At 55.2% G+C, this 21,266-nt stretch overlaps 2 protein-coding genes across 18 annotated transcripts in view; both read left to right on the forward strand.

Annotated features, from left to right (window-relative positions):
• TTC12 (tetratricopeptide repeat domain 12) overlaps positions 1-9,998 on the forward strand; it is a 51,971-nt gene extending 41,973 nt beyond the window's left edge. For 14 of the 17 annotated variants that reach the window (XM_034665778.1, XM_034665779.1, XM_034665775.1 and 11 more), the window contains 3 exons: positions 885-984; positions 1,878-2,103; positions 3,122-3,575. In XM_034665778.1, the coding sequence (XP_034521669.1) occupies positions 885-984; positions 1,878-2,103; positions 3,122-3,194 (399 nt within the window). In that variant the 3' untranslated portion in view covers positions 3,195-3,575. Of the gene's footprint in view, positions 1-884; positions 985-1,877; positions 2,104-3,121; positions 3,577-8,982 lie in introns of those variants that run through there. The other 3 variants (XM_034665777.1, XM_034665771.1, XM_034665788.1) reach the window with 3 other exon arrangements.
• A 3,645-nt stretch (positions 9,999-13,643) lies between these two features.
• Positions 13,644-20,714, forward strand: ANKK1 (ankyrin repeat and kinase domain containing 1). The gene is given in 11 exon segments (XM_034665622.1): positions 13,644-13,692; positions 14,751-15,121; positions 16,240-16,391; positions 16,624-16,673; positions 16,976-17,000; positions 17,002-17,108; positions 17,819-17,937; positions 18,513-18,549; positions 19,431-20,138; positions 20,141-20,176; positions 20,179-20,714. Coding segments are annotated over 11 exon segments (2,190 nt in total).
• The last annotated feature ends 552 nt before the right edge of the window (positions 20,715-21,266 follow it).

The raw sequence follows: 21,266 nt of genomic DNA on the forward strand, positions 1-21,266 counted from the left end.
GGGGGGCTGCTGCTGGGCACAGCAACATTGAGGGGGTGGGACGGTGGGTCGGGCTTGAGGCTGTGCGTCGATGATGACCCACTCCGAGCAGCTCTCGCACACCCGCTGGAGCCTGCTGGTGGCTTGCACACGCACGTGCATTATGCATGGAGGATGCACATGAGCATCTTAAAGACCCTGCACTGGGTGATTTTGAGGGTTATGGTTTGACAGTTGTCACTTCTTAAGATGATCTAGATTTGTGATGTTCTCCATGCAGGCTTGTCAGCCTGACAGCCTTAGCAAGTCACTCCCCATTCTCCAGCGCTGACGTGACACGGGGTCGGGGGGGCTCTTCCTCTCTTTTTGGTAGATCTGCCAGCCGACAGCATCCTTCCGTCCTCACCACTCACTCATAAAGCCTTCTAGGGGAATTACCCAGGTGTGCGTGACAGGCCCACAGCTTGTCGGAATTCCTGTCGGGCTGCGGGCTGTGATATTGGGAATGTGAATGACACCACCCCGACAGGGACCTGGCTTGCTCCCCAGGAAGCACAGGCCATTCTCACGGGAGCAGTGTTCCAGAAGTTCCAGAAACCGCACAAACACAGGCACGGCTGCTCACTGGTTTCTGGCCCAGAACAATCCTAGGATTGACTTTCTTTTTCTTTTTTTTTTTTTTTTAAGATTTTATTTATTTATTTGACAGAGAGAGACAGCCAGTGAGAGAGGGAACACAAGCAGGGGGAGTGGGAGAGGAAGAAGCAGGCTCATAGCGAGAGAGCCTGATGTGGGGCTCGATCCCATAACACCGGGATCACGCCCTGAGCCAAAGGCAGACGCCTAACCACTGTGCCACCCAGGCGCCCCTGACTTTCTTTTTCTGATTTCCTTCTGAAACCCAGACAGGGGGCCAGACTGCATCACGATATGCCACAAAGACACTAGCTGTCTGCACGAATAGCTGTCACGAGGCGCGAGAAGAAGTAATAAGACTGGATAAAAGTAAGTGATCTTTCCCTAAGCAGAGCCTACATCCCAGGGGTTCATCCATCCTGGAAGCTGCAAAGGGACCTGGGACAGAGCGGGGAGAGACTCACATAGCGCTGTGAACCTCTCCCTAGACTGCCTCGGTGTTTACCGAGTAAGATCACCGTGCCCCCCATTCTGGAAACATTTAATGAGCCTCTGGCTGCAGACGCATAGCAGGCCCTGCTGGAGACTCCGCTGTGACACGGACAGAGATGACGGGGTTGATGTGGGGAGGCCCCCGCCCCCCACTCCCAGTAGATGGAAATCATTTCTGAAGTGTGCTGCTTAGACTGGCCTAACACGGTTCTCGCCCTTCAAAGAGGTGGTGGGCGGACACCTTCAACCTTTAGTGAGCCAGAGAAGAGCAGAGTCAGAGCCAGCATCGGTCTAGTAACTGAGTGGCTGCGGGCGTCCGTAGCCGGGCTTCCCGGCGGGCCAGCCTGCCAGTGCTCGCCTTCCCACTGGCTCTGGAATGCGTGGGAAGTGGGCTGAGTAGGCCTTTCCCCCGGATCCTGCTCCTTGCCCTGCAGCTACAGGGAGCAGGCCCGTGGCCTCCCACTTGGGCTGTCCCAGGGAGCGTAGGGGGTAAGAACGGGGACTTTAGGGAAGACAGGCCTGTCCGACGCATCGCCTTCATTCACACAACAGCGTGTCACCCTGGGCACTGCTGTGGGCGCCTGAGAAACGTCGGAGACACAGCAAGGCCTGAGGAGGCTCACGGTGCTCAGCAAATACTTGCTGAGGGACCACACGTCAGCTCTGGGGACGCTTAGTGTCCACGGACACTCCCTGTGCCCACCGCATCCGTTGCTAGCCTCCCATTTGGGATTCGGGGGGACAGATGCTTATTCTCTTCCGTCCCCCAGAGTTCGGCATTCTGATGAAGCTGCTCAGCTCCGAGGATGAGATCGTGGTGGGCAACGCCGCCCTGTGCCTGGGGAACTGCATGGAGGTGCCCTACGCCGCGCCTCCCCTTCTGAAGACGGACATCGTGCAGGTGTTGCTGAGGCACGCGGGCAGTGACGCGCAGAAGACGGCCGTGCAGCTGAACGCGGGGATCGCCCTGGCGAAGCTGTGCACGGCCGAGCCCAGGTACGCAATGGCTCCTGGCCGGGTAGCCCGTGTCGGTCACATCCCACACGCCGTGGGGCCAGCCGAGGTGCCATGCGGTGGCCGGGCCTCTGTGTTCCCCATTCTGCAGGGGGAGCTTCCTGTGCCGACAGGTGTTGGGCCCAGTAGCTGCTTCCCTGGGGGGCTGGGGAGCTCTGGGCTCCAGTCAGAGCGGAAGATTCTCCTCTGGCAGGGGTGCGTTCCATGCGCTCACTGCCGCGGTCTTCCCTCCATCCCACTCCCTCCTGCTCCGCCAGCTTCTCACCCTCTTCCCACACATCCCTCCTGCTTCACTTTTTCCCCTGGGGCCTGAGCATATGGGAGAATGTCCAGGGAGGGTAACAGTCTTGTGCTGGAGAAAACTGAAGCGAGAGGCAGCATGGTGCGTTCCAGGCCACCTGGCAAGCTGGGCAAGAGATCTGGGCTTTAGCTATACATCGCTTCCCTTCTAGCTTCTGTTCTGCTCTGGCTGGGCTCTGATGTGCTGAAACGCCTAGTCATTCATGCTCCCCAGAAGGTGCCCCCCGCCCCGTGTCTGAGGGATGGAGCCCTGGTGTAGAAGGGGGTGCCTTCCACAGACAGGGAGCAGCCCTGGCCTGCCTGGCTCCTTCTCTTACAGACTAACCCTCTGATTCCTCCTCCGGAGAATGAGAGGGTTGGCCTGGATGACATCTGAGGCCCTGTCACATTCTGATTGTCCAAATGGAAGGCCTGGATCAAATCTTTCTTCTCCAGAAAGCAAGGCACATTAGCTAGGATGAGCTCCGAGTGGCAGCCTACTGGGGAGTCCCTGAGAGCAAGGTCCCAGCGGATCAGCCACTCACAGACAGCATTTACCGTGTTTTGTGGACCTTCCCAAGCACCCTCCCAACTTCGATCACTAGGGCTCCCCGGGCAGCAGCTACTCCCCTTCCGCCTTGCCAGCCAGCTTCTCCCTGAGAGGGGTGGCTCCAGGCGCCACGGCACTGATGTGCTCAACTTCGGTTTCTGATTATGGCAGATTTGCTGCTCAGCTGCAGGAGCTGCACGGACTAGAGATTCTCAGCTCCACGATGAAGTACATCGTTGATTAAGGCACGTGGCGTCTGTGTGTATTTTCACGAACACAGGGCTGTGGGCCCTGTGCTAATAAAGACTTTTCGAATGTCCACTCCAGAGATGACTGTTGTTTTCAGATGCTTGCCTTCTGGTGTTCACCAGTAGTGGGAGAGTAGGCATCAGGCTGGCCACGGTGTTGGAAACCACTCGGCGTCCACCACGCTTTCTTTTGCTTCCCTTCCTGCCCTGCAGGGGCTGAACGCCAGCAAACAAGAAGCCACGTTTCCCAGATTCCCTTGTAAGCAATGGTTCTAGACAGGAACTGGATTCTGCCAGCTAAACGCCCTTCCTGCCCCTCTGGCTGTTTTCTGCTGGCAACATGCTAGAAACATCAAGTTTTTCCACAGCGGGATCTCAGTGTCCAAGTTCCGGCCCAGGGACAGTGGCAGCGGTGGTGGTGGTGGTGGCGGTGGCGGTGGTGGCAGCTTCTCGGGCCTGGCCTGCCACTGTGCCATGTGCTCTTGGATTCAGTGGGTTGAGTGGTAGGTGGTGGCTCCCGTCAGGGAGTTCTTGAAGATCCAGGGAATCGTCCCCAGAAGCTCCGCCTGGTGCCTTCGTCCAGCCCATCGAGGGATTTGTAAACACCTGTTCCACGTGTTAGATGATTTTCTGCTTGAAGTGCCAAAGCAGGGGCACTGTCTCCACACTGAGCTCACGTAAATGTCGACATATTTATTCCCCAAACCCACCCTGTGCTTTCTCCCCCTGCCCCAAACCTACTGCTCCCTTGCCACTGCCACCTCTGGACCCCAAGTCCCTAAATGGCAAGTCCGACAGGTGACTTCTCTTCTTCTTCTCTCAGGGCTCATCGCAGTCACGTGACCATTTTAGGGTGGGCAGCAAGTCACTTAACCTCTCTGAGCTTTGATTGCCACTTCTGGAAAAGCTAGAATACGTGCTGACCAGTCACCTCTATTGCTGTGAAGCCTCGATGATCTCTCAGAGCTCACGGCACTCGGGGAATTATGAAGTGCTACGCAAAGAGATTACAGGCTCCATCTTGAAGTCGAAGGGCTTGACTTTGGCATCAGTTGGGTTAAATTTGAGGGGCCCAAGCAAGGGTAAAGCCCATGTCCCTTAAGGAATCAGAGCTGGACATTCTCTGGACCCATGTAGGAAAGGAAATTCTCCCCCTTCTCAGAGTTTTTATTCCGTACACACAAAGAAATGGCTCTTCACAAGTGCGGTAGCCCTCGGTGTGAATTAAGAACCCTGCTTCTGAAACTAAGATAAATAATTGGCACTTGGAGGAGCTGGAAGGAAATCAGTAGCCCTGAGCCCCTCGTGCACCGTGCGGGGCGGGGGCGAGCTCACTGGAGTCCTTTGTGGTGGTGCCCTGGCACGGTCCCAGTGTGGCCACCAAGGGACAGGCTGCAGCCTGCTCAGACCCAGGAGGCCAACAAACACACTTCGAGAGGCTACTGAATGGCAAAGGGAGCTGGCTTGATGCTAAACAGAACACAGAGAAGAAAATGAGAGACGGCAAAATGTGCTGTTTGCAGAGAGAATTCGGTGGAGCTTTAAAAATGAAAGGCTGCCTGTACAGAACCAGCGGGCTCGGCTCCTCCGACGCGAAGTTCGCGCCCCTTCTCCCCCCACTCTGGCTGCACTCCTCCCTGGCTCTTGAAAATGGCTATTATATGTGTAATCTCTTCCCCCAAAGAGTGGGCATGTCAAATTATATTATTATTTCTGCTTCAGAGTGCCTGCCAAGAGCAGTCATCTTGCCCGCTTTAGACGAGGGTCCGGCTGCAGCTACCGAACTCCCTCCTCTCGGGCGGGAGACAGATGTTTTACACACCGTGTTCATTCCAGCGCGAGCCCACCCACCCAGTCTTGTCACCGCTGACGCACGCTATCACACGGGGCTCCCAGGAGGCATGGAAAAAATGAATTCGGTGTTGGAGAAGGGGTTCATCTTGCACTAGGAGCCGTTAGCACCTTCCTTCCCACTCTCTGGGCTGCGGCTTATTCTGGGAAAGCCGTCTGCTGGCTCCACGGGCCAAGGAGTTGGGGTTGTCTATCCTAAGGAGAATGGGACCAATATGGAACTTACAGAGCAGCCTGACAGCGCCCTAGAGGTGTCAGGTGACAGAGGGGAAACAGCCGTCCTGGCCAATGTGCCGGCCATGGTTCCAGAGGTCAGCGAGGCAGGACTGAGGTTCAGTGTTGGGAGGAAATAAGAGAAGGGGGCAGGACCTGGCTTTGTAAGCACTTTCCTGAGGATTTGTTACCAAGAACTTCTTGGCTTGAAGAGCCAGATGACATTCATCCTATTTTCTAAATGCCTTCAAAATAGGGGCTCTTCAGAGGGCCCTGTAAGAGGAGAGAGTCATCGGAGGTGAAGAAAACATTTACGGTTCACTTCCTTTCCCCGTACGAGAGGCTCTTGGTCCTCAGAGGCCAGTGACCTCTAGGGCCGCAGAGAGAATGGATGATGCCCATGGCCTGAGCATCTGCCCTATGCCAGGCCTCCAGTGCCTCAAGACCCTGCCCCATCACAGCCTCACAAAGACCCCGTGGTGGGTGCAGAAACTAAGGTAGGAAGACAGTAAGTACTTCTTTCCCAGGATCACAGAGCTGCTAAGTAGGGGAGTCAGAATTTCACTCCAACCATGGTTTTAACTCCTTCCGCATGTAAACGTCCCTCCACTCGGGGGCATGGCTTGGAGGAAAGTCTTCTAGTTTCTCTGAGCCTCAGTTTCCTCTCTATAAAAATGGGCGCAACACTTGCAAAATTTTGGATTCAAATAAAACCTACATGAAGTGCTTGGCATCAGTGACTGGAAAACAGAAGGCACTTACTTCATGGTGACTATTATTTCTAGGCTGGAAATCACCTTGAACTATCTGCCTCCTCCCACCCTCACCAAAATCTGCTCATCTCCTAGGTACCCCCACCCCCAATGAAGGCGAGCAGTTATCTGGCTGTTATGTTTGCCTTTCCCTCTCTCCTGCGCCTGGTGGCAAACATGAGGGTCCCCTGAGACCCAGCTGTGGACTTGCCTTCTACGACCTCCGAGGCATCCAGGTCTGATGGCCTGCGCCAGGTGGGGTTCTGAGCAGGGCTCATGGGTGGTGTGACAGTGCTGACTGCCAGGAACGTGTGACCAGACCCTGCAAGAGGCCGGGGCCAGGTTGCATTTACATGAGCAGGGCCCGGCATGCAGTGGGCTGGGGGCCCTCACTCAGGAAGGGCCTCCAAGCCCCCTTGCCACATAGATGCTCCCTGTCACTGGCTGTTTGTCCTCAGTTTACAATCAGGAAAACCTCTTGATTCCAAGGACTTGTTCATTCATCAAGATACTGGCCGGAGCTGCAGGCCTCCCTCCCTGAGCGCCCTGGAAAGGGAGCGTGGGTAACAGCTGACCACCACCCGTGTCAGCCAGCTCCCGGGGTTCCTGCTGCTGCCTTGCACCCGTGAAGCCCTGGGCCTCTGTGTCTGAAGCCGGCTTGATGACTTTTTTTTTTTTTAACGAGACATCTACTTTGATCTCAAATTCAAAACAGCCAAGTGAAGAATGGGTTCTCTGCTTGTGTCCTGGGGCTGGGATGGGATTTCTCCGGCAGGGGTAGAGAGGGGATCTCGGGTGCCGGCAGCAACCGCAGCAACTGGCCATGTGCTCCCAGCCACCACAGTCTTGGGTCCGCCCAGTTCCAGGCCTAGCGCCGGTCGCTGTGGGCTGAGAGGCGCTGCTCCATGTGAGCGCGGCTGCCTGCCAGACGTGCCGTATCAGCTCAGCCTGGGCATTGCTGCCCTGTCACATGGTGTCCCCAACTTCCCATTCTCGCTTTTAATCTTCAGCCGCCCCATCTGCTTGCCGAGGTCCCTCACTCCCCCAGAGCCACAGGTCCGCCCCCGCGCACACTCGCACCACAGTCTGCTTCTCTGCCACACAGAAACGAGTCTCCGCATAAAAATGGGCTAGTTCACACACAGTGGGGACTTAGGCCAGATCAGAGGCACGCAAGACAGTGAGAAATACTGAAATGGGTGATGAGGACAAAGGTTTCTAGAATGTTCAAGCTCAAAATAACTCCGGGACCATCGAGTCCAGCAACTGCTTTATTGGAATCCATCTGATTTCACTAGCTAAATACAATTCACAGCTCAAAAGCATCTAGCCCACACCCCATCATTTACAAATAAGGAAATCAAGACTCCAAAAGGCCGAGTTGTCCTCGCTGCGTGAGAACCTCTGAGCCAAGTGTGCAGAAAAGGGCGGGGCTCGCAGGAGGCAGGGGGAAGCCGGAGGCACAGTACCCGGAATGCTGGTTGTGGTCTGGGAGCCTGGGCTCAGGGCCAGCTCCACCCGTTCTAACTTCACACCCTCAGTGTGTTACCGAGCCCCGCCATCACTTTGTCGTTGAAAGTGGGGGTGGGCTTGAGGTCAGGATTGAAGGAGATGATTTCTGGAAGGCTCTCAGCATTGGGCTGGGCACACAGCAAGCCCACAGGAAACAGTAGCCACCGCTGAGGTCACGTGCTGAGAGGGCTGCTTCCACGGGCTCCCCTGCTTGGTCACCCATTCGTGCTCTTTTTCAGAGTCCTTAAACATGAGGATTCTTATCAGGGTCAGAGGGATTGGCACGTGACTCTGCCCAAGGTAGAGGATAGAGAAGTGTTACCCGGGGTATAGACTGGCCTGTAGCAGTGGAGGCCAGTGAGGATGGCCGGTGGGAATGGAGGGGAGGCATGTGGAGGCAGGCATTCGATGGGAACTCTGCCCTGCGTCCTCAGTTTCTGGGGAAAAAGACCGGCATGCTGGAATAGCCTGCTTGCTGATTCCCTTGTTGCCGCCCTGTCTTCTGAGCCCCCTGCACACTGCAACCCGAATAATCCTCTTAAACACCACTTCGGTTGTGATGTATCCCCTCTCAGCTACCTTCACACAACTGCCCACAGGATCAAGGGCAAACTCCCCTGCTGGCGTGCGTGCTTGTGGGGGGGGGTCGGGGGTGTGCACAGGGGCGTGGGGATGGTAAGAACATAGGACTTTTTTACTTTCTGACGTTCTGCTGATAAAGCCCTCCTATTATTTTACTTGAGCTATGTAAGATTTATATGCACTTCTTACACTGCATATAAGTAAGACCTGTGATTCACAGGTTTTAGGTATAATTTAAAATAAGCATATCTGTGATTACTTCCTATAAATAATATCGATAAAATCACACATGGCCCATGCAGTGTGATCTTGCTGAGCCTTACAGCCGGCCTGGTTTCAGCATCATTCTGGCCCCACCTCCGCTAGCCGATTCTGTGGCTCCCAGGGGGGCTCAGCACCTCAAAAAGCCTGAGGCAGGCTTGTTGGATGGTGGCCCCCCACTGCGGACTTGTTCCCATGGGCCAGCTCCCCTACATTTGTCTGCATACATTCTGCTCATTTCCATCCTCTTGTTTCTGCCCCCTGCTCACTTCAAACACCTTCTCCTTCCCTCTCTTCAAATCCTACCCACCCTCGAAGCCCCAACATCATAAAAATGGCAGGTGCTTTTTGTTAAGTACTCACTGGGTTTCAGGTCCTGCCTAATCAGGTGAGTGCTCATATGATTCTCTTTTTACTGATGACAACGCTTAGGGACCAAGCGGCTGGCCCCAGGTTGCACGGGGTCCCTCCAGGCACACAACTGCCCTACTGGGTGCACGTAGCCCACGCTGCCCGCCTTTCTCTCAGTCTTGTGTGGCTGTGCTGCACTTTTAAATACTTCATTCCTGTGGAATTGTTTTCTGTCTTTTCATGTTTTTGCCTCTCCCACTAGAATTCAACCTCTAGCTGGAAGACTTGGAAGATTGCTGTGAGAAGTTTTGTGGACAGCAAAAGAGAATTCGGTGTAGACAGAAGGTGTTTATGAACCTCACTCTAAGGAAGGCACACTCTTGAGTTTGTGCCTGGCCCTGTCCTCAGGAGCACGTGGGTGAGTCACCACAGCGACCGTGACTTCCCTTCGGTCATGGCATTCCCTTTTCGAGGTCCCAAGCCCCTGGGTCTCCTGCTCCTCAGTGAAGAACATGGCCATGACCACAGTTGTCCTTCATAGCAGCCCTAGGATGTGGAACATGACAGTCGCCTCTACACTTTCTCTGAGCAAATCTAGACCAAAGGCCTCATTCAAGGTCCCACCCAGACAGTCCTGGCATTTCTAGCAGCGCCCTCAGCCTGTGGGCTGCCCCTGCGCATGTCCCCCACAGGGAAGTACTTCTAACTCCCTCAAAAGGGCTTCTATGGCTCACTTCATGCCAATGACGCCCCATTATGTACCATTCGAGGCCAAGGAAAGAGAAGCTCAGAGACTCCATGTCTTGTCCAGAATTTCCCAAGGAAATCATGACTGAGCCAGGCCCCGAATCCAGCCTTTGCCTTGAACCTCACTGCCCGCTGCCCAGCCCTGCCTCTCCTCTCGTTAACTTTCTGGCCCAAGCTGCAGCACAGGGAGGTGGCCAGTCCTCACTTGCTCCCTGAGCATGAAGGGGAAAGTGAAACCCTAACCCCTTTAAGGTTTTATCTGAAAGCCCCGCTAATCCATCAGCGGGCAGTTAGATAACAGCTTAAGTCTCCCCCCTGCAAAGGATTACCTCCGCAGCCGATCTGGAGCCACGCAGCACCGGAGGCGTGGGACGGCAGTGGGCTCAGGCCAGGGCACCTTCTCCGGGATGGTGCCTGCATTTCCAGAGACTGCTGTCCACCCTCAGATGGTGGGGAGCCCAGAGCTGTCCTTCCATTAAGCGGCTCCTCAGCCAAGGTCATTTAAGTGGCATCTTAATCCTGAAAAGCTCCTCATTCATTCAATAAATATTTATCAAGCACCTACTACATGCCAAGCATTGTGCTAGATAGTATAAAATGCCTGTGGGTGAACTCAATAAATCCCTTCACCATTTCTATTATAATTATAGCAGGGCATCATCAGGGTGAAAAAAAAATCAGACACAGCAGAAAGCTCCTCTTGGCGCTAATATGGCCTTGGCCCCTGATCAATGCACCTGGCATCAGGAATTAGAGAAACATCCGCTGAGGGCAGAGGTTCTCCAAATCCCAGCCCTTGGATTACAGGGATTATTACTCTAAAGTCGAGGTATGGGGCGGGGGTGGTGCCTGGTGTCCCTCAAGCAAAGGGAAGCATTTAGAAGTCTCCAGACTTCTGTTGGTCTGCGATCAGTACTAGAGCAGTTTATATAAAGGGAGGGAGCATGTCGGCTGAAGCACCTCTCCTGCGTGCTCTGTATTTCTAGGTCTCTTTCTACCTGACTCAGCTGTGGCTTTTTCTTCCAAGGACAGTTTGCAAATACATCAGGAGAGATTTGGTGTGCCCCGTTGACCCGATCAGCAGAAGGGGCTGACCCCCTCCCCCCACCCTGGCCCTGCTCCCTGAGCACCAGTGAATAACATCTGACCACTACAGCTAGACCTGTTCTCATCTTTCCCCTGGATGTTTGCTGGGGACACCCTCCTCCCTTAAAGTGCTATCAGTCTGGGGTCCTGCTCCGGCCACACAGCTGAGGCTGTGGATCATTAAAGAAGCAATAAAGGAATAGGAGCCTCCCCCCACCCCCAGCTTCCCAGAACTAGTAGAATCATGAAATTCAGGTCAGGAATTGAAGTAGAAATAGCATTTTTGAAATAAGGACTTTCTAAATAGCTGGGCTATGTGCTGTTATAACCATAGTCATTGAGAAAAGAAAATCACTATCTGCAGGGGTGGCTGGGAAATGCCACTTGTTCAGCAGTAAGAGGCTAGGACAGGTGACCCACATTGGCTTCTTTCCGAGGGCATTCTGAAACCAGCACGGACCAAGAGCTGGCCTTCCAGCTCTGCCCTAGCCAAGTTGATGACCTTGGATTTATCAGCTGACCTCTCTGGGCCCCAAAAAGGCTTCCCCAGGGAGATTACAGTTGAACGGGAGAGTGAAGGAGGAGTGTGAGTTAAGTCTTTGAAGGGGAGAAAGCTTTCCAGCAGAAAGTGCAAAGGGCCTGTGGCAGGAGGGGCATAATAAGTGAAGGGGTGGGGAAAGGCTGTTGGAGCTGGAGTTGAGAGAGCGGGAGCAGTGGAAAGCCACTGAAGAGTTTGCTACCAGGTTGGGGGAGGGTGTGACAAAAAGGCGTTGATCGAATTTGCAGGATGGAAGATGGATTGGAAGGGTAGAGTGGCTGCTGGTCCAGTTAGGGGGTGTCGTTATTCAGGCAAGAGATGATTGCAGTCCAGCCTGGTGTGTAGTGACGGAGGGAAAGGAATGGATTGTGCAGTAGTTAGGAGGTAAGCATCCTCTTGACTTGGTGCTGGGGTGTCTGTGGGGGGTACAATGAGGAAGAGCAGTGTCAAGGTGAGCTTGATGTCCGCCGTGCCCAGAGGAGCAAAGGCTCCACTAGAATGTCTACCCCACGGGGGCTGAGTCTGTGTCCGCTCACTGCTCTGTCCTCAGAGCCCAGCACGTAGTTGATGTTTGTTGAATGTTGTTGTTGACAATAAAGGGAACGTGAAAGGAGGCACACGTTTGGAGAAGAAATTCATGGGCTCAGTTTTGTACAGGTTGAGTTTAAGGCTTTTAGACAGCCAAAAAGAATTGCCACATAGATTTCAGGTGAAGGTCTGAGCTGATGATATGAAAATGTGTGAGTCATGTATTATAGGTCATAACTGCAGCTAGGGCACAGATGACATTCACTCACCGTAAGCACTAAGTAAGCAAAACAAAGTCCCGACCTCATGGACTTTATAGTCTAAGGAAGGAAGGAATCTAGAGAAAGAGAATAAGTGAGTAAATGATACATAAGTAAATCATTTTTATCTATAGCACTTATAACCATTTTCTTGATTAAAACATCTAAAGAGAGTTGAATAATCTGATCTTCCAAGAAAACANTAAAGAGAGTTGAATAATCTGATCTTCCAAGAAAACAGTTGATCTAGAAATATTAACTTGTCAGCAGTCTGTGTATGGGGTAGAGAGACAAGGATTGCCAGAGTTGGGATAGAGTTGCTATTTAATAAAGACTTGAAATCATTACTCATTAGGTACCATTTGAGTAGAGATTTGAAGCAAACGGTAGCAAGCCCTATGGCTTTCTTAGAGCAGAGAGAACAGCAAGTGCAAAGGTCCTGAGGTGGGAATGTGCTTGACACGGTGGAGGACCAGCAAGAGGCCCTTATGACAGGAACAGAGTTGGGGAGGTAACAAGCTATGCCCAGGGAANTTCATTCCTTCGCTTGACGAATGCCATGTGTCGGACGCTGTGCTGGACCATGAGATATAATGATGAATGCAACAGATATAGCCCTGTCCTCCTGGAGCTTACCGGCTGGGGGGCAGAGACACTCGTCAGATAACTTCATATGTAGATGTAAACGCAATGCTGTGAGAAGAGCAACAAAGGAGATTTATGGTTCTGTGAGAGCATGTTAGTAGAGTTGGGGATCNGAACGGTAGCAAGCCCTATGGCTTTCTTAGAGCAGAGAGAACAGCAAGTGCAAAGGTCCTGAGGTGGGAATGTGCTTGACACGGTGGAGGACCAGCAAGAGGCCCTTATGACAGGAACAGAGTTGGGGAGGTAACAAGCTATGCCCAGGGAAAGATGCCAGAGAGCTTTGTAGACAGCTGTGAGAACTTTGGCTTTTACTGTGAATGAGAAGAAAGCCAGTGGAGGGTCCTGAGCAGAGCGGTGACATACTCTGACTGACATTTTACAAGGATCACTCTGGCTGCTGGGTTGAGAATGGATGGCAGAGGGGAAGAGCATCAGGGAAGCCAATTAGGAGGTTTGGGTCAAGATGGCACTGGGTTGAGGTGGTGAGAAGTGGTCAGATTGTTGCTCCGTTTTGAGGGTAGAGCTTACAGGATGTGCTGAGGGACCGGTTGTGGGAAGGCGAGGAAGAGGAGCCAAGGAGGACATCGATCTTTGAGCACTGGGAGGATAGAGACCCCATTCACTGAGAGGAAGGCAGAGGGAGGAGTGGATGGCAGGGAGAACCCAGAGTTGTTCTTCAGACACGCCGTGTCCAGGACCACGACAGATACCGAGGTTGGAAGAGACGGTGCCGAGCGAGAAGGCAAGGGCCGCCTGGGACTGGCTGGTAAACCGAGACCTGAAAACTTTGCATAGCCTGTAGCACGTGGGGTCTTTGCACACCTTAGCCACAGCTGCTCAGAGAAGCATCGAGACCAGACGCCTGATGATGGTCCTGGAGAGAATGAGCGGCAGGCACAGAACACGCGGACAAGAGGTCTGGGTGTCTGGGGCAACCGGTGCGAGCGACTGTCGTTCCCAATTTACAGTGAAGAAACTGAGGCCCAGAGAGTTTACCTGCCCAGGGTCATGCAGAGCATATTTGGAGAAACCCGTTTGAAGTCAGGGCAGATCCGTGGCTCTTTCCCTCCAGGACAGGTATCTCAGTTCCTGGGAACTCAAAAGGGCAAGAGGAGACCGATGGGAAGCACCGCAGAGGCGGAGGGGAGGTCTCTGGAGCAGAGCAGAGGTAGAGGCGAGAGCAGGGGGCACCTGCGAGCCACCCTGTCCGGATGCGAGGGAAAGCAGGTGGTTTTTTCTGGAGGTCAGCAGTGTCTGGCTGGCTTCCTAGGGCTGGCTTCCCAGGGCCGCCCTGCACGCGCGCATTCCTGGCAGCCTCCGACTGCGGTGCCCACGGTGCCCACGCAGCTTTGCAAATGCTGTGCTTTTAAAAATGTCATTTCTCCTTAATCCTCATCCCCGCAATCCCCAAACAATCTCAACAATTTGCATATCTACTGTTCTGTGGGCACAAACAGTGAAACGAGCAAGAGAGTCGGCAAATGCTTATTTTGTACGGCCTTCCCTTAAGCCTTGACTTCTGTTCTGTTCAACAAAGACAAGACGTATTGTGCTGTGTGGCAATGCACTGGGTGGGGGGGAGCAAGAGGAATAATTGCAGCTCATCCGTAAAGCGGAGGAGCATGCAGCCATTGCAGGCCTCGCGTCAGGAGAATAGCCATGTGAGGAATCCCGTGCCCCTCTAACTGGAAAACAGATCGCAAAGCAGCCCACGCCGTGTGATGGAAAGGCTGATGGGGAGGGGGAAGAAAGGAGTGAAACAGACAGAGCAAAGGAGAGAGATCCCTTGCACATGTATACATAAAAGAATGAACAGAGGCCAACTCTGGAAGGTTGGATTGTTGTTGATTTAATTTTCTTCTTTATTGCTCCCCATATTCCCTTGATTTTCTACAAGGATATATATTACTTTCATAATCCAAATGGCAATAGATGAGACTTTAAAACAGAGCATGAGGCGTGATCTTGGTAGTCCAGGGGTTATTGATCTACTGGGGGAGACAAACATACAGACACGTGGCAGAATACACCGGAGGCTTTTCGTGACCACCTCTGTAGAATAGACTTGCTCCTGAGCTTGCAAACTCCTTCCCTTCCTGTCCCGTCACTGCCGGCCATCCGGACCCCACCCCGTGCATCCTGCCGGGCCTCGTTCTAGAACTCTCCTTCCTGCACTATCTTGCAAGCCCCCGGGGCTTCTCTGGGTCTCCGAAGCCTGGCACTAAGCCTGGGTTGTCACTCTGCTAGTTGCTCTTGGAATTAATGGGTCATCTCCGTCCCTCCGTGCCCCACATCTCCGCAGCTACGATGTGGATTGCCTCATTGAAGAAGCAGCCAAAATGGAGAAGATCAAATTTCAGCACATGGTGTCCATCTGTGGGGTGTGCAGGCAGCCCCTGGGCATTGTGATGGAGTTCATGGCCAGCGGCTCTCTGGAGAAGATGCTGCCCACACACAGCCTCTCCTGGCAGCTCAAGTTCCACATCATCCATGAGACCAGCCTGGCCATGAACTTTCTCCACAGCATTAGGCCACCCCTGCTCCACCTGGACCTCGAGCCAGGCAACATCCTCCTCGATAGCAACATGCACGTCAAGGTAAAGGCCGCGGTTGACCTCTCTGCCCCCTTTCCACTCCAGACTCTCCTGCAGGTGAGCCTGCCTGCCTGGCCTGCCCAGAGTTTTAAGTAGCTCCCTTCATGGACAAACACTGAAGGCAGGGATCCCACGTAACACAAAGAAGGGTGAGCAGTGCAGTTCGGTGCATGAATCTGGCTATCAGGATGCCTGCCATAATGCTCTTTGGGTCTCAGTCTTCTGTTTCTACTGTGGGTAGAATATTCCCTATCCCTCCCCTTGTTTGCTTTGGGTGGGGATGTGTGTAAATGAGATGATTTGTAAGAAAGGTTATGATGACCTTCAGTTCCTAGAATGTGCCACCCTCTTTTGCCCCAGGACCTTTGCACATTCTGGCCCTAATGCCAGGAATAGTGTTCCCCTACTTGCTTCTTTAGCAAGTCATGCTCGTGTTTCAGCTCTGTGCTTAAACATTACCTTCTCAGGGGGGTTTCCCCTGGTCTCCCCCAACAGGCCCCTGTTGTACACCCTCATGGTACCCCTGTCTCTTCGTATTGCTAAGCCCAATCGTAAGTCGACATTAACTTGTGAAACTATTTCCTTAGTGACTATACCCCCATTTGAGTAAGCGTTTGGGAGGGTAATGGGGGGGGGTCTCATCTTTCTTATCTGCTGCCTGATCCTCAGCACCCAGCCTAGTTGGCATAAGAAGGAATCCGCGGGTAGGAGCACAATGGGGGATAAACACACGTGGTGTATATGCTTCAGGGCCCTTGGAAGTGGACGACCAGAAGCTCATCAAAGACGGCAACTTTACCCATGGCCCCTCTGGACAGTGGCAACACCTCCGAAGCACTTACTATGTGCTTTTTGCATGTTGGCCCATTTAATGCTCATAATAGCACTAGGAGTTAAGTGTTTGTGTTGTTTCCCGTTTATAGATGAGGAAGTTGAGGGTCTGAGGAGATCAGTAGCGTGTCTAGATCATGCAGGTCGCATGTGGCAGAGGTGGGAGAGGCCCGTGCTCTCAACCATTACAATGTCCTGGAAAGGGTAGGCTGCAGGACGCTGAGGGATCAAGGCAGTTTTCTGGAGGCAAGACTGTTGCTCCCTTATCCCGGCCTGGGGCTTCCTCCCAGATTTCGGACTTCGGCCTGTCCACGTGGATAGAACAGTCGACCCGGATGCAGTACATCGAGAGGTCAGCTCTGCGGGGCACCCTCAGCTACATCCCCCCTGAGATGTTCTTGGAAAGTAACAAGCCCCCAGGACCCAAGTACGATGTGTACAGGTGAGAGGCGGCTGGGCTCCATGCCACATTCCCAGGGGCAGGGAGCCGGTTACCACCACCTTGCCTGACCCCCCCAAACCCAAGGGCACGATGGGACAGGGAGGAGGAAGGATGGAGGGGCACTCTGGCTGGAGAGGCTTTGCCCAGGAGGGTGTGGTCCATGGGGCCTCCCGGGTGGGGTGATGATGGGTATCTGAGAAAGCGACTCAGGAGCCCTCTGTCCTGTCTGCAGCTTCGGGATTGTCATCTGGGAGCTCCTCACTCGGAAGAAACCCTACGCAGGTAACAGATGGTGTGGCAGCCTCGGGGGGAGGGGGATCCTGGAAGGCACTGAGAGGCCAAGGGCTTGCAGGGGCAGGATAGATGGCAGCTTTGGGTTACGCTGAAAGGATTCCTGTCCCCACCCTCCTTCCTCCCTCCCCTGCTGGAATCTCAGCCTGTACTCTAGCTGTTTATTCACCATGCATTTATGTTGCCCCTGCTGTGTGCGCCCCTGTGGGGCTTCTCAGAGCCCCCCACCACCCTGCACAGCCCGCTCTGGCCCTGCCTTCCTGCCTGCACACAGCGTGGACCTCCCCTCACAGGCTTCAACATGGTGACTGTTGTGGTCCTCCCTGCAGCCTGCGTCGGACGAGTGGCCAGGCGAGGCCCAGCAGATGGTGAACCTGATGAGACGCTGTTGGGATCAGGACCCTAAGAAAAGGCCCTGCTTTCCAGGTTCTTGTCCGGCCTGACCTGCCCAAGGGACTGGGGAGCTGGGCGGGGCTGGAGCTCATGGGGGGTGGGGCTGGAGTGCATGGGGGGCAGGGCAGAGGTTGGAGAGCACAGGAGAGGAGGTGGCTGGAGCCCGGGCACTCCTGAGGGCTCTGCGAGGTGCCTCGCACAGCCGCTGGGGCTCAGTCTGCATCATAGTGCTGGAGGAGGGCAGTGGGGGAGTGGGCAGCAGAGGGCAGCTGAGGGCTGCGGCTGCTCTCTGCTCCCCTGTGGGAAGTCAGGTAGAAAACCCACACCAGAAGGGTCTGGGCCTCGCTCTCCTGCTCCTGAGTTCTCTGCTTAGGCCAGTCCATCCAGGGCCACAGCATCCTCACTTGTAAAATGTTCCCAGACCGTGAGATCACGGGCATGGATGGACCTTGAGGGCACCCACCCCTTTAGCGACTGTGGAAACGCACATCTGTAACTGTGCACTCAGAGATCACCCGCCTAGTACTGCCCCTTCATTTATGGAAAAGGACTGATCCTCAGAGGGCTAGGGACCTGCTAACATGTGGGCCCATGAGCCGGGCCAGCGTGCACGTATGGATGTATGTGAGTCCAGGAATGGATTTGGGGTGGGGGGCATGGGGAATGTTAGGGTATCTAAAATGGGGAAGGGATTGGTGGCCAGCCTGTTGCTTCTTTTTCTGTCTCTCTCCTTCGTGGAGCAGACATCACAGTCGAGACAGACATGCTGCTGTCTCTGCTGCAAAGTCCTGTGGCAGACCCAGAGAGTGAGGCTCTGGCCAGGAAGGTGTCCTGCAAGTTGTCTCTGCACCGGCCTGTGGAGGTGGGGGTGGGGGGTGCTGGGCGTGTCTCCAGAACCCCAGGGGGAATGCATGCATGGGCATGTCCTTCACAAGGCCTCCCTGGCTGAGGAAGCAGATGGGGACTGAGACCCAGCCCAGCCCACACTGCTGGCCACACCAGGCAGCCCACTTGGGGACAGCCGTTCCTAATTTGCGCAGTGGCAGCTGTGGCTCGGAGCCCCTGAGAAGGACACACCATCTCGCATTTGTGGGATTAATCTGAGTCCTGCCTGTGGGCTTTCACACGCCAGGCATCAGTGTCCTCATTCCCTAACACGGGACCAGCCATGGGCTAGCATGGGGCTCTTGCCCGAACCACGGGGCCAGCCACCCTGCACTCCACGTGGTCCAAGTGACAGTCAAGGCCCTAGACCACCTCTTTCTGGCAGGGTCTCCCCTGCTCAGGACTTTCCTGCAGACACAACTGTTGGTTGGAATGACACGGGAGGGGCTTCCTAGGACAGGTGCTGGAGAGAGGGGAGAGTGGAGGACGGTACCGACCAGAACTGCCCCACTGGTCTAATCTGCCCCCCTCTCTTCTGATCCCTCTGCCTAGGTCCGTGACGAGGTCAGCCAAGAGCTAACTGACAATGGTGCGTCCACAGTGCTGTAGCTGGAACCAGAGAATTCACAGGGAGAAGCAAGTGGAATCAAACCACACCCTTTCCCCCTTTCCCCTGCCTCCCCACCCCCACCCCGACCCTCTGCCCAGCTTGTCCCAAATCAGGAGTCAGAGCGTCCATTTCCAGGTTTCAGAAATGCACATGCCCTCAGGGCGCAGGCTCCAGGCTTGTGTTCCTAGGAGGCCAGACTCCTCCTTTCCTGCCTTGGGGGTGGAGTTGCATGAGGGTGAGGGTGGGGGGATGTGTGGAGCCTGGCTGCATCTGAGAATGACCTGGGGGGTGAAGGCTGCCCTGATGCCTGGGCCCCCTAGACTGGTGAAATCAGAATGTGGCACGGGTGACCCGGGCAGGGATTTTCGTCGTTGTTCTTTGTTTTGAAAACTGTTGCTATTAACCCGGACACACTCTGGGTAGAGCAGGAGGAAGGTTTAGGGCTGAAGTTCAGACCATAAAGCCTATTTTCAGCTGGCATTGACTTACTCAGTGCCAAGCACTCCTCTGAAAGCTCTTGCCTACCTAAGTTGTCCTCAACTGTCGTGGGCGCGGTTTGTGGCCCGTTTATGGAGCAGAATGTGGAGGCTCGAGGAGGCAGGGAATTGGCGAAGGTCCGATGGTGCGGAGGTCAGGGTTTGCTCCCAGGCCTCTTTCTGCCCCATCCTCACGGGAAGGGCTGCCAGAGTCCTTTCTCCAGAACAAGGGATGTTGTGCAAAGATCTGTGAGAGCAGGAAAGACTGCCCTCCCTCCCAGAGTCTCTGTTCCCAGACGGCACTTCCAGGAGACAGGGGGCTGGACGAGATGACCTGTGGACAGGTCAGTGGTCCTTTTTTCAACCCCATCTTCCTCCCAGCAGACTTGGAAGACTACTTGAAGCGGGTCCTGCAGCTCTCGGACTGTGAGAACCCAGTCCCGAGCGACGAGGAACTGCGTGTCTATGAGAACAAAGTCACCCCGCTCCACTTCCTGGTGGTGCAGGGCGGCGTGGAGCGGGTGAGGCTGGTGCTGGCCCACGAAGTCGACGTGGACTGCCAGACAGCCTGCGGCTACACGCCCCTCCTCATCGCCACCCAGGACCAGCAGCCCGACCTCTGCGCCCTGCTCCTGGAGCACGGGGCGGACGCCAACCTGGCAGATGAGGACGGCTGGGCCCCGCTGCACTTCGCAGCCCAGAACGGAGATGACCACACTGCACGCCTGCTCCTGGACCACGGGGCCCACGTGGACACCCGGGAGCACAAGGGGTGGACCCCGCTCCACCTGGCCGCACAGAACAACTTTGAGAACGTGGCCCGGCTTCTGGTCTCCTGTCAAGCTGACCCCAACCTGCACGAGGCCGAGGGCAAGACCCCTCTGCACGTGGCCGCCTACTTTGGCCACGTCAGCCTGGTCAAGCTGCTGACGGGCCAGGGGGCTGAGCTGGATGCTCAGCGCAGAAACCTGAGGACACCTCTGCACCTGGCGGTGGAGCGAGGCAAAGTGAGGGCCATCCAACACCTGCTGAAGAGTGGGGCGGCTCCTGACGCCCTTGACCGGCGCGGCTACAGCCCACTGCACCTGGTGGGGACCGGGGAAATTACCTGATCTGCAAGACGCTGCTCAGGGCGGGGCCAGCCTCCAGCTGCCAACCCAGCAGGGCTGGATGCCCCTGCATCTCGCAGCCTACAAGGGCCACTTGGAGGTCATCCACCTGCTGGCTGAGAGCCTCACAGAACTGGAGGCTCCTGGAGGCATGCAGTGGACGCCCCTGCACCTAGCCGCCTGCCACAGGGAGGAGGAGGAGGTGGTGGTGCTGCTGCGGTGTGGTGCAGACCCCAACGCCGCCGAGCAGTCTGGCTGGACACCCCTCCACCTGGCCGTCCAGAGGGGCGCCTTGCTGAGCGTCAGCAAGCTCCTGGAGCATCACGCAGACGTCCATGCCCACAACAAGGTGGCTGCCCTCAAGGGCCACATGGCCATCCTCAGAGTGCTGGTCCCATCTGGTGCCCAGCTGGACATCCAGGCTGGGGTGGGCTGCATGCCCCTGCAGCTGGCCCTCCGGAGCCAAAAGCAGAACATGATCGCCTTCCTGGAGGGCAAGGAGCCCTCCTCACTGGCCCTTCTGGGTGATGCCGAGCCTGGAGCCCAGACAGACGCGTAAACGACCCAGGGCCTCCTTACCTAGGAGGGAGAGGGGCTGGGGGAAGGGACACTGGGCTTCTGGCAGGACCCCTTCCCTGTCCTTGCTGCCTGCCCCTTGGATCCTGTGAGGAAACCAAAATGATCTCCCCCTGGAGGGACAGTGGAAGGGGCACTGGGGTGGTAGGTGTGGTGGGGGGCTGCCCCTTCCTTCTTCTGCACCGGGACTCAAATCCCCAAAGTGAATTCTTCCTTCCCAAGACTCCTGCCACCTTCTGCCACTTGCCCCTGAGCTCACAGGGACCCTTGCATCTCTCTCTGAAGGCTGTGGGAGCCACAGAGAAGAGGGAGATGCTCCCTCCCAGCTGGTCCCTGTGTGACTTGGCTCCCGTCTCAAGCAAGGCTGGGACAGCCAGGCACATGCTTTTCAAAAGGGACGGGAGCTAAAAATTGGGAGGGAATTTCTGCCTACTGTTGAAAGCCCCAGCCAGCCCCCTGTTGCCACACAGACCACACCTTCCTGGTGGCCCCAGTTCCCATGCCTGGGTCTCCCACATGGTCTCGGGGGGGGGGG

Source organism: Ailuropoda melanoleuca, chromosome 8 (genome assembly GCF_002007445.2).
Source record: "Ailuropoda melanoleuca isolate Jingjing chromosome 8, ASM200744v2, whole genome shotgun sequence".
NCBI lineage: Eukaryota > Metazoa > Chordata > Mammalia > Carnivora > Ursidae > Ailuropoda > Ailuropoda melanoleuca.